The sequence below is a fragment of the Empidonax traillii genome, unplaced genomic scaffold, assembly GCF_003031625.1.
Source record: "Empidonax traillii isolate 1590-97213 ecotype Southwest subspecies unplaced genomic scaffold, ASM303162v1 scaffold91:size2966241, whole genome shotgun sequence".
Classification (NCBI taxonomy): Eukaryota; Metazoa; Chordata; class Aves; order Passeriformes; family Tyrannidae; genus Empidonax; species Empidonax traillii.
In genome coordinates, this window is record NW_020955284.1 from 590,699 (window position 1) to 603,755 (window position 13,057).

At 45.4% G+C, this 13,057-nt stretch overlaps 1 protein-coding gene across 1 annotated transcript in view; it reads right to left on the reverse strand.

Moving 5' to 3' along the window:
- Positions 1 to 13,057, reverse strand: part of COL20A1 (collagen type XX alpha 1 chain) — a 47,827-nt gene that overhangs the window by 12,828 nt on the left and 21,942 nt on the right. The window contains exons 19-26 of the mRNA XM_027881657.1: positions 10,187 to 10,329; positions 9,438 to 9,567; positions 8,858 to 8,914; positions 5,955 to 5,993; positions 4,329 to 4,467; positions 2,799 to 2,941; positions 2,311 to 2,420; positions 1,474 to 1,632 (exon numbers count right to left, since the gene is read on the reverse strand). Coding sequence (XP_027737458.1) covers positions 1,474 to 1,632; positions 2,311 to 2,420; positions 2,799 to 2,941; positions 4,329 to 4,467; positions 5,955 to 5,993; positions 8,858 to 8,914; positions 9,438 to 9,567; positions 10,187 to 10,329 — 920 coding nt within the window. The remainder of the gene's footprint in view (positions 1 to 1,473; positions 1,633 to 2,310; positions 2,421 to 2,798; positions 2,942 to 4,328; positions 4,468 to 5,954; positions 5,994 to 8,857; positions 8,915 to 9,437; positions 9,568 to 10,186; positions 10,330 to 13,057) is intronic.

Here is a 13,057-nt window from a genome sequence, read left to right on the forward strand (position 1 = left end):
ATTTCTCATCTTTTTTTTTCTTTCTTTTTTCTTTCACCTCATGCATTTAACAATGAGCACGCTGTACAGCCCAGGGAGGGCGACAGGCAGCATATGGATATAGATGAGCCCTGTAGATCAAGTGGCATTTAAAGATATCTTAAATTAAATGAGGTTCCATGATAACCAGTAATGAAGCACTCTGTCTTCTCAAGGGCAGCAGAGCTTTGGAAGATATGAAACGTTGCTGGGCTGGAGCAGCAATGGGAGTAGGGACAGCACAAAGCTGTTCATTACTTGGCTAGACCTGCCTAGCTGAGCTGCTAGCAGGGAGAATTTGGGAGGGACGAGGAAAGCACAGATGCCTGCCTTCTTTGCCATGGACTTGTGTTCAAACTGCTACTTATTTAGAAATTAGGTGAATAATTTTTGAATACCAATGTCACTTGATTTGTTACACAGAGGACCCCAGAGTTTACAGGCATTTCCAGTGTCCATTTTTTAATGGGCATATCTCAGTTTGCAGCTGGGAAGGCATATGGGACAAGGACGCTGATTTTACTGTGCTGCCTTGAGGCAAGGGGAGTTATAAATCACCTGATGAGCTGTTTTCCCATGGACTTCTAGATCTAAAAGCAGAGTCAAGGAGCAAAAGCTTCACATCAGTGGTGAATGATTTCCTACAGCCCCAGCAGCACGTTGTGAGTGATGAACTTGTCACTGTGCACATAATTAACACTCCTGTTTTGGGGACTAAGTATGGAACAGACTGCCAGGAGAAGGTATACACGGGTGTTTTTGCCCTGAGGACTGTTCATTGGGCTGTCTCAGGGCAGGGCACTGAGTCCACACTTTCCCTTGTTCTTTCCCCTGGCAGGGAGCAGCTTCTGAAGCGCTGTGTGATGGTAAGGACATACCCACAGGCTGGCACACACTGTTTGGGTTGTTTTCTTTTCCAGACAGCAGCTGACAAAGAGTCCCTATCCTGCAGATTATTTTCCTTTCATTTGCACGCAGATAGGCAAGTCCAAACACACCGGAGACTGAGGCACATCCAGCCCTGCTGCCTTCAGTCACCAGCGTTTCCCGACATCACTCCGTGGGGGCTGATGTGCTCAACCCTCCCCTTGCAGAAGCAATTCCCAAACCCTCCTGGCTGCTTCAGCATCTCAGTGCAGGAGCTGCGCCTCCGCAGTCCCCGGAGGATGCAGCCAGCAGAAGGCACCTCTGGGACGTGCTCACACTGCTGCTTGTGATTCCCATCCCCAAATCCCGGCAGGAGGGACAAGCGCGCTGGCTGTCCCGGTGCTGCAAAAGCTCATTAAAACCGCGGGGATCAGCGGGATCAGGGCACAGCTGTGCGTCACAGTGGTGCTGGGAGGCATTCAGAGCGAAAGTGCTGTGGGAGGGCACTGCTGTCCATCTGCCCAACCCCAGCCAGTTCCAAATGGAGCCCCCACCTGTCCCCTGCCAGCACACACCGCCAGGACTCACCGGTGCAGATCCGCTCCGGGGCCCTCTGGTCCTGGTCACTTTTCCCAGCATGGTGAAGCCAGCGGTGGAGATGCTGCCGACGGTGCTGATGGGTTTCTCCGCTATTTTCTTACAGTCCAGGTAGAGTTTGATCTTGAAGTGGCTCACGGCCACGTGCACCTGGGCGGCAGGTGGAAAAAGGCGTGTTGGAGCTCTGCGAGGAGATGAGGGAGTCTCTTACAGACAGCAATGCCTTCTGCCCCCTTCCCAGACTGCTGCTGTTGATCCCCTCACCTTTCCTCAGGAGAAGCCTTTCTGGATCTTTGGTATTAAACACCTCAGTCTTCAGAATTTAGCTGAATAATGACCCTGACCACAGGTACTAATGGAAAGTGCTCATTGCACATTTGGATGGAAATCCCTTTGCTATGAGGACCTAGATAGCCAAAACTCCCACCATGCTCTGAGTGATAAAGTGGCTTTCTCACAAGGCTGGATTCTTTTTTCCCTTCTTCCAGCACCAAATGGTCACCAAAATCCGAAATTAAAAAAAAAAAAAAATTTGATTTTTCATTTTTTCCTCATTATTAAGGCCTAAAAACAACCTTGATTTTGGAGTTTCTGGGGAAAAAAGGAAAGTAATCAACATGTGGAAATTATATTTTGATCACAAGATAGACCTAAATTCTTTACAATTACAACTTTCAGCACATCAGAGAGGTCTGTCAGTTCCCTGGCAATCGGGATGCAAAGCATTTGAATAATCACTCCTCACTTTGAACAATACACATTGCTGGTATAACACTCCCAGATCAGAGTGGGATTCTGAGCCACATTTCTCCCTCTTTTGATAAGGACCTTATGAAAGCTCCCATAGAATATCTTCTTCACTTCCTGCTGGTCAAAGGAGACTTCCTGTAAATCAGCCTTGTAGTCATGATTGAAATAGGTCAAGGATTTCTTACTGGCTACAGGGGAAATAGAACAAATAGCAGCTTAGAATTAAAAGATAAATTGATTTAATCTACAGTCACAGTAGTAAATAATTAGACTTGAATAAGGTGGAAGATTTCATATGCTATCATGAAATAGTTCTAAAGATTGGAAAACAATATGTAAAAATAAAGAATAGGTTACAAGTAGAATGAAAAGGAAAATATGTCTTTTAAGTGCACCTCAAGGCAACATTTGAAATGCAAGGTGGGCAGCAGGAGGAGATCTTCCCACAAAACTGCTGCCGAGTCACAAAACCATTAAAACTTTCCAAGTGAACCCCAAAGCGAGTTCTGCTGCTCGCAAAACGCACGCAAATGCCTGCATTTAATGTGCTCAACAAGAAACCTTACGGTCAAGGTTAACCCCCAGGAGAGGCTGGAAGTCCTCGTCCGTTATCTGCCACACGGCAAAGGGCTCCTTGGGGGTGTCGGGCAGGAGGCGCAGGAGGATGCTGATGGTGTGCTCGGGTGGGATGGCAAAGAGGTGGATGTCACTGCAACGAGACAAGCCAAGGAAACATCAGTGACCTCAATCAACGGGCAACATCCTCCAGGCAGGGCTTACCCAGAGTGTTTCCTGGGCTAGGGTTTGGCCTGGAAAAAGGCTTAGGGACACAGTTTAGTGGTGGACCTGGCAGCATTTGGTTAAGGGGTGGACTTGGTGACCTTGGAGTTTTTTTCCAACCTTAGTGATTCTATTAGTCTAAATCAGTGTAAATACCCTTTAGGGATCAGCACTGAGCCCACAGAAAAGCCCCCACTGGGTCCCCACATCCCAGCTGCAGGATTTAGGCTCAGCAGTGAGAGGATACAAGGGAACTGAGGAAGGTCAAATTGGTTATGCCTGAAACATGCCTGTAATCTGAAACACGACACATTTGCATGGGCATATACACAACTCATTAACCATCTTTTCAGGAGTAAATCATAAATAATACAAGGTTTTTCTTTCTTTTTCAATTTCTGAAGGAGTGATGTCCTTGGAATGGCCTCTATAACAGCTGAACAAAAGGATTTGCCCATCGTTTTCCGAGTATTTAGACCAAAGAGTTCTCTGAATCTCCCTCACTCTGTTTACTCTAAGGAGCTTTGCTTCTTTAACTAAGATTAAGCAGAGCCAGTGCCTCAGTAATTAGACTTTAAACGAGGTAGCAGTGAATGTCAGGAGTCAGATCACTCCTGATTCATAATCATAAAAAATGAATGAGGTCATGGGAGCTGCCTGGCCCGCTTGGGACCCTGCGGAGACGCTTCGTACGCAACGAAATGGGGTCAAGACACAACCCAGAGTCAGTGGTTCCTCCCTCTCATCAATACGGCCCGAGCTGCAGAGAGCAGCTATCACAGTAATGTTTTCTAAAGTGAAGATCTCTCTCCAAACCAGAGATGCTGGGAGAAAGGATTGAAAATGAAAATGTGACCTCAAACTGCCATCACTGAAGAGTAGGTGGCTGTGGACAGAATGCCTAAAGAATGGTGCAGTGTCCATACGTGACATGATCCTGATGTCCATCTCAGCAACTAACACTGCTGGAAAAAGTGATTTTGTGGAAATGAAAAACATCACTGTGAAAATGTCTGGCTACACAAAAGATGCAATAAATGCTATTGTGTCCCCTTAACTTCTGCGTGACATGCTCCAAATCAACTTAAGGAAAGTCAGAGGCTTATTTATAAATACTTTAGTTAAAAACCATCTGGCATTCTTTTCAGTCTGCCAGTGGTTTGATTTAACTCATCTTTATAATTTCATTTTGAAGTTGCCAGTGGGGGCTGCATCATTCCCCTCCAAATGAGTGACCTTCCTTTCCCGTGCACATAGCTAATGTTCATGCATGAGACTGAGCATGAAGGTGACACCAGTCACTGCTCTGCTCCCACCTGGTCCTCTGGGTGAGCTGAATGTCTCTGAACAGGGTGAAGGTACGGGAACTGCTGAACACGAAGGGCTCCATGGCCACGCCTTTAATGGAGGAGTATTCCTTCTCTACTAAGCCAAAAACTTCCATCATGTCAAACCCTGGAAAGAGACAAACAGGAAAATCGGTGACTAGAAAAGAATGCAAAAGAAGTGTTTGAAGAGCAGGTAGAATTAGCACGGAGAAGACAATAGGAGTAAACACATGGCAACATGACATCAGCAAGACTGTCCAAACTCGAGTGTACCCCACAAGTGGCAGCCAGGGAAAAAAAGTTTGTGTCTGTATCCTCTGTGCACATTTGCTGTAGTCTCTTCCTCTGGGAGGAGAGTGGACTAAAGATGGAGACTTTCACAATTGTGTTTTCAAATCTTCAGAATGAAAAACAAATGAGAAAGACATTACTCCAACAATTTCTCCTTTTCAACCGGACACAAAATGTTATCTTCAAATGACATGGGATCAGTCCAGTAATTGCTAGCAGGGAGAGAGAATTATTCCTGCTCTGAAATGCCTTATATACGAGTGTCAGAAACCGAGGAAAGAACTTTAAAATACAAGCATTTCCATTTCTCTCTATTCTCACCAGACACCCAGGGGTGACCTGCCTTATGTGGTTTACAGATTCTCCCCTGACACCTCTGACATCGCCTCCCTGGTTCGTGCAGCTTCATCTCTCCCAGTTCCAATTAAAGCTCCGAGTCATTTTTTCACTTCGGTTTTCTTTTCAGTGAGACAAGATCTCACAATTTGGATTCTTTCTTAGTTTATCTGAGTTCGCAGCAGTTTGGGTGGAGGAGACGGTTCCTTCTTTAGCAAATGGTTTCTGCATCTCCATAGACAGGGCAACACTGCTGAGAGTCTCCCAGGCAGGGCTGCACATCCCTGTGAGCTGCGAGGGTCAGGGCTGGGAGCCGAGCAAAGATGAAGCGACTCAGACACAGAGTAACCAGAGCTGAGACCTGGAGCCGGTTTCTCGGTCTCAGCTGTATCACAAAACTCTCTGGGAAGGAGGTGATACACCTTATAAGCAGAACTAATCGCCTTCTGAGTAAGAAATTCTTACAGCAACCCCAACAGCATGAGCAGCTGTTGTGGCACAAACAGCAGAAATGGGAACTTGCTGCCCTAGCAAAATCCATCCTGCCTGGCTGCAGAGAGCTCCTCGGGCAACTATCCCTCCTTCAGAGGATGCAAAGGTGATCCTGGGGACAAACTGAGGGCTTTTTGTGTTTGACAGACTAAAGGAGCCTGCATGAGTTAGGAATTTAAATCCTCTTGACATTCAATGGCTGTTTGAAGCTACACTTCCTTAAGGCCAGTGAAAATCCTGGCATTAAGCACTAACAGCAGAGAGCACAAGCTGGTGTAGCACGAGCCATTGGGAATACCAATACCACTGCAAAACATTCTTCTAAGTGATAAAGGATATTTTCCAATCTTGTTCCTCATACTTCTCCCCTTTTCCATTGGGTTTTCCCCCCCACACACACACACACACTCAGATTTTGTGTGTGTTTCAAAAACCAAGACCAGGGGTGTGTTCAGTCACAACCCATCAGCACCAGGGCTTGATTTGCTACTGTACCTCGTACGGAGCCCTCGGCAGAGGAGATGGTGGGGCAGGCTGTGAGAACAAAATAGAAGGGGAAAACTGTTAGAGGGAAAAAAAAGTCAGTAAGGGATTATGGAAGCGAAATGAACACAGTTCCTTTAGGCAAAGCAAAGGAAAAACACAGAAGACCTCAGAATATTCTGCAGCTTCAGTTAGAGTCTGGACTTCAACTCTGTTGATCTGTCTAGGGAGAAAGAGGGAATTTATGCTTATGCAAACATAAAAGTTGTTTCTTGGCTTGCCCATCACAAAAATAAAAATACTGTCTTTCATCATCAAATATCTTCACGATCACTTTCTTTTGACTGACTCACCTGGCACCTTATGATATGAAATACAAGGGAGCATCATGTTTGGCAAGTTTCTCTTTAAAAACAGACATCAAAGCACGTTTTGTTTTGGTTTGTTTTTTTTTAAACAGCTCCTCGGTGGTGTTGTAAAAGAAAGATATCTGCATTTCCAAATGTTGTACCTGAAACTCAAAATACACACAGCAAAACTATGTATCTCAGCTTGAGAGTTCGGCTTTTGAATTCTTTCGGGAGAAAATTCTTTGGGAGTTTGGGCCGAGTTTTGCAGTACGTGTTTCAGAAACACCCTTGGTGAAACCTTGGAGATGCCACGGGACAGAAAACAAAACCAGAGGAGCAGAGACTGGGATGTGAAGCTGGAACACGAGGCACCAGGGTTACGAGCTCTCTGCTTAAAATGCTCAGGTGAGGGGGTGCTTTGGAAAACAGCTCACGAATGCTGCTTTCAATTATCTGCTGCCATGTAAATCCCAGGCCATGGATGCCAGATGGAGCTGGGACAAAGGGAATGCTTGACGCAAAACGAGAAATGTCCCTGAAAATCAAGGACACTTGACAAGATTGGCTGTTTCACAAACGGTTTTCTAGGTCATCAGTATAATAGAATCTAGGAGATCATTATATTGAGGCTTTGTTGCAGCCTTGTCATTCTTGCAGCAATGCCATTTCGTACCCCAGCAGAAAATCGGGCCTTTCAATTTTTCTTACCTGACTTTTGCAAAACACGTAAGAAATTTAAAGTGCGTGACTTACCCTGCCCAAGAGACCTGAGATTCCTGAGTCTAGAGGAGTTTCAATGCCATTCTTCAGGATTGAGGAAGGGCATGACTGAAAATGACTCTGAAAGTCATGAGACTGCTGAAGCCAGGATTTAAACCACAAAGACTTAAAAGTTGCCATGACCTCCATTGTTCAACCTGACATTTAGTTTTATACTTACATAGCACAATTCCCATAGAACTGGGTGTAAAACTACTGAAGAGATCTATGGAAATCAGTTAAAAAATCAGTGTCTGAAACTTGAGCCTCAAAACCATCTCTTTGAGCTTGACCAGCTTGATCCTGGTTGTGGAGCAATGTCCTGCATTCAGGATAATCTGACTTACATCTCCTAGTTGTACACTGCTCTTTCCCCAGCCTTGGGAATGGGGCATCCACAGCTTTTCTGGGCAACCTGTGCCAGGGCCTCACCACCCTCACAGGGAAGAGTTTCTTCCTAATATTTAATGTAAACCTGCCCTTTGTCAATGTGAAGCCATTCCCCCTTTTCCAAGCCCATTTAAAAAGTCCCTTGGAACTGAAGAATGGTGAAGAAAACAAAAAAGAAATGCTCCCAAAGTCACATAAACAGGCTGCAAACTTGTCCATTTTTCAGGTATCTGACTTTCTTCCTTGGGAGTCTGTGAGCTCATTCTGACCCTTGTCCAGGCTCCAGGGTCCCTCTCACTGACATCCCTGGCAATTCTCACCTCCTTCCCAGGCTGGTGGTACTGGGATTGCTCACAGCTCTTTGATCTGGCAATGCTCAAGCTTAGGCGAACCATATCCGAGTCAGGGCAAGGATCCCTGACTTCTGCTTTGAAGATTTTTTCCCCAGACTTTCCAGCTCGGGATTCCTGCTGTCTTGTTATTCTCTTTGTATTTCTGTTTTTCTCCCCAAATCCCAGCCCAGGGCAGTTATTCACTGTACAATAAACATTCGCTCCTGCAACTTCAGACCATTTCTCTCAATAATTTGGTTATATATCAATATTGGAGTCTTTTACTGCACATCCAACTGTTTTCTCAGCATTGCTACATATTTCTCAGATTCCTCAAAAAGAAGGTACTTTATAAAACATACAGAATTTAATACTTCTTCTCTTGTCTTTTCAGCTTTCATAGCCCAACAGCTATATTAAATTCTACAAGGTGACTCATCAGCCTTATGGGAAGATTGTTTTCTGCTTGAAAGTTCACAGGACTTTTCCACTGTGATCTGAACACCTCAATAAACCATTTGAAAACTTAATCCTATATGTTCTTTGTTGGTTAAAAACTAATCATTTTTTCATCTAAGCTGCTTCATTCTTCAATCTTTACTTCCCTCAATAAATCTTAAAACTGAAATTTTGTTTGGAATAGTTTCAAATAGTCAAGAAAAGCCAGCAATGACACAATATCTGCATTCTAATATTTACTTTTTAGTAACTTTTTATGACCCTGTAAATTCAACATTTCCTCTCTAATTCATTTCATAGTTTGCTCTATATCAGCTACGAGAACATATGCTCATTAAATTTAATAAGGGACTTTACAGGGAGTTTTAATTTGAAACATGTCATCCTTCTCTTTGCTCCATTTTGGTCAAGTTGTACAGAAATCCTATAAACACTATCAGTCTTTTTACTAAAAGAGTCTGATTTGAAGAAGTCCTGTGGTTTCTGGTTGTCCTTGGACCGTCCCCAAGGGTGTCTGTCAATAACCAACTGACAGACCTGCTGCTCTGCAGAGCCCACACTGTGCCGTTTGCTACTGAATGAAAAACAACAACAGCAAAGCAGAACTTTAGAGGAGATCATTTACCCTCTGGTTTAGGTGGAACGAATCCTCGGATTGAAGGGAATTTAGACAGCACTGGAGCTGAAAGAGAAAACAATTGTAGAATTGTAGAATCACTAAGGTTGGAAAAGACCTCCAAGATCATCCAGTCCAACCTTTGACTCAGTACCACCACGTCCACTCAACCATATCACAGATTTCCACATCTACTTGCTCTCTGAGCATTTCCAGGGATGGTAACCCCACCATTTCTCTGGGAAGCATGTTCTGATGTTGAACCACTCCTTCAGTGAGGAAATTTTTCCTAATATCCAACCTGAACCTCCCCTGGATGCCACTCGTGAGCTCTGTCATTCAGGACTGTGATTCCTGGCATGAAGACCCAGAGGACCTTCACCCCTTCCCACTCATCCCAGAACTGTCTGGAGTACAGAAATTGGGGCAGGATTTCCACTTTTCAAATCCCATAGTCTGAGCTGAGCAAAGCCCTGGCCTCAGCCAGAGCCCAGAGCAAGTGAGGACATTTCTGCCCCAACAGAGATTGCCTCAGGATTGATAGATGGAGGGCTATGAAGAACATGCACGTCCTGACGGATACATTTACCTGTCCGTCCCGTTGTGGATGTGCTCTCGCTCTCTCCCGTGTAGTGGATGGCAGAAATGGTCACTTTGTAGGCTCTGTCAGGCAGCAGAGGCTGCAGGGTCACGCTGCTGCTTTTGCCAGAAGCCATGATCTAAAGTGGGATGAAAAAAAGAGCCAAATGTGTGGGCAGCCTTATCATTCTAGCTCTTACTCACATTCCAGAGTTAGGTACAGGAGTTCTGTTGTCAAGTCCTGGGACGTGGGGCAGTATCCCCGCTCAGTTCAGCCAAGGAAGCCTGTTGCTGTTGGACTAGACACGCCCAGAGGAAAAGCATTTACCTGTGTGAAGACCCCAATATTCCCCATAGAAATACAGTGAAAGTACCTTATAATAGAATAACCAGTCTGCATTTAAGTAGATAATCTGCGGTTTAAAAGGATGGTGTTTAACCTCCCCAAGCCAGAGGGGCAGTAAGTATATCCCCCACCTCCCTCTGCTTCCAAAAATTCCCCACCCCAGTTCAGGGAGCAGAGAAAGCTGCATTATTAGTGGCTTTGAGGACATAAGTATCTTAATTACAAAAAAGCCTTGGGGTTGTGTTCACAAAGCAACAACACATCAACAGGAAGAGGTTTGGTGTTGTAGTCCTGAGATCCCGATATCCTCATGGCAAACCTGACTGGAGTGAGCAGAGTTCCCCTGAGTGTGACACTGTTCCCTTGTGCCTCTGGTCCAGTACCTGTCACCAACAAAGGAACTGGAGATTTACCGTCTGCTGGGCACCAGCATCAGACACGGGGCTGTAGGTGATTTTGTAGTGCTGTACACGGCCGTCGGGGGGGGTCCAGTGGACCTGAAGGCTGGTGGGGGTCTCGGAGTCGATGAAGAGGTTGGTGGGTGGGCTCCGGGAATCTGCAACAGGGATTAAAGGTGAACAGCATAAAAGGTGGGTCGTGATTCCTGAACGCTTCAGGGCTCTGCTGTGCAAGAAACCAACGCTCAGGGCAGAAAGAGCCACCCTGGGGACCAGGCAGGAGGAAAAACACAGCCACTCCCCCTTCTCTGGCTCTGCACTGTGATGTGGGGATGGGTCCCAACAGGTGATGGGCTGAGCCACAGTCAGCCTGAAAAGGGTTTGTCAGAGACCAAAGCTGAGCAATTTTTAATTATGTAAATGCATTTCCTTCCCTTGGGCCCTGCTATGCAGCAAATTAGACCTGAGGACAGAGGCTGTTATGCTGGAGTGACTTCTCTGAGCAGAAACTGAGCTAGGAAGGGAAAGGAAGAGGTGGTTAAATCAGCTCAAACAAGGGGGCTTGAGAGCAGGGGGTCATATAATCCTGGGGTTCATTTCCAAGCAGTGTCTCACTCAGTATAAAAACGTGTCCGTCCTTCAACCCTTGCTGGTGTGAAGACACAGAGTCTTGGACACAGAAAAGGAAGAATTTATTCAGAGAAGGCTAAAAATGATGGATGAGCCCTAAAGAAAGTCAAGGACACACACCCAGGCAATGAGATTTCTGTTCTGCAGTTTTACCTATAAGGATCTTCTGCCCACCCAGCAAAGTGTGGGGTGACCTTAGAGCACAGGTTAAGTGAGGATTATTTGCATCTTCATTGATTCTCCTTGCCTTTTCTGTATAAAATGAGCTTACTTTTACTGAGGTTGAACCAAGACTGCAGCAGCTGAATCAGGCTGGAGGCTGTTGCTGTGCATCACCGCAAGGTAAAACAGAGAAGAAAACAAGTGTGGGAGGTAAAGTCACTTCAGCAGCACTATTATTAGTCAGTGCTCTGTGTCTGCATCTTTGCTGGCTGCACTGGCTGTTTCCTTCAGCCGAGGTAAGTGCAGACTCTGCTTAAGTGAACTTTGAAGGGAAAGTTAGGGGAAGTCTTCTGAGTCCAGTTTATTCCAGAAAGCCCTCAGGCCTGGCAGAATTTGATGGCATGGACCTGACAGCCGAGGGAAAGGTCACCTCCTGAAGCTGCCCAGGAGGATAGAAGCATCTCTGACACAGAGGACACCATCTGTGTCTTCTGTAACCTCTCGAACCTCTGCTCCTCCAGAGGAGGAATCCCAGCCTGCCCCGGGTCTAAGCAGCATCACAGGCACATATTCAAATAAGAATTAAACACTGGACTCCACTCCATTAAAATGCTCATCTGCAGTGATTATTATGGGTACTCAATATAAGCCATGTTTTTTCCCTGCTACATTGGGTTGAAGCTTCATCCCCACATTTCAAACCTGTTTATTTGCCATATATGCTCTGCTGGTAGGAGCTCGTTGTGGAGCGGGATAAAGAGCTTGAAGACATTTCCCAGCCCTAGGCTGGAGATGCTGCTGGCACAGCTTAGCTGGAGGAACAGGGCACATAACTTCATAATTACACTTGAGTGCAAAGGCACCAGAGTGGCTCAGCCCAGCTCCAGCAGCAGTTCCCACCCAAACTGCTCTCTCCTCGTCCTTCAGGACTCCTTTATTTTTCTCAAGCTCCTTTTCCTCAGCCTGGGTGAAAGAACTCTCCCTCAATACAAAAGAGGTCCCTGTCTGCTCCTCAGCAGGACCAAAGCCACCCCTTCCAGCATTTTCCAAGGATCACCACTCAGCAACCTCTCCGTGAGCCAGCAGGCTCCTCTTCCAGAAAGCATCATCTGCACACCCACGTGCTTTCACAGAAGGTTTGTGTTGAAGGACCATTAAAGTTTTTCATTACTATGACAAATGATCACTGGGTAAAGCCTTTGGTCAAGGATAAGGACTTTGTTACACTTGACAAGTTACACAACATACTGAAAGGAGAGCTCTCAACCCAAATGAGACTTCAGTCTAAATATAACAGAGAGACAAGAAGAAACATCAGAACCATGGATAATCACATGGTAACAGTTTTGTTGTCCGTGGGAAATACATCATTGTGCTTTTGTTCCTGCTCTGCCTCTAGAAAAGTCTGCAGGGAAAGGTTTGCTAACTGGGTTACTGAAAAATAATCCTAAACTTTTTCCTTTTTTTATCAAGACTGAGAATTGGAAAAAATCCACTTCTTCCATGCATTTTGTGACAATTAAAGCACTCCCTTTGGCACTATATATGGCAAATAAACAGGTTTGAAACGTGGAGATGAAGCTTCAACCCAATGTAGCAGGGAAAAAACATGGCTTATATTGAGTACCCATAATAATCATTGCAGATGAGCATTTTAAATTAAACAATTACATCTTAAACACTAAGTGTTGAGCAAGATAAAACAAGAAGGGCCTGAATCAAATCCCTGTCTCCAAATTTTGTTTCCCTGCCAGCTGAAGCAATTCACCCCTTCTGAATTCATAAAGCGACACATCTCAAACTGCAACTTTGAAACAACCTTTCTTCCACCGAGAAAGATGAGAAACCTCATCCTAATCCTTCCAAATGACATGTCACAGTGATGAATGTTGCAGGTTTTCATAAGAGGATGAGTTTCTGTTGTGTTTGCCGTGAGGGATTGGTGTCTGCAGGGCCCCATGGGTGGAACCCATTTGGTCTCAAAATGGGCATTTCAGGTGGGACAACAGGGATTAGTGGTCCTGAATAAAATGACCTTGGTGTTCTCACCTCACCCCCAGGGGAGGAACACAGTACCATTTCACAAAACCAGCG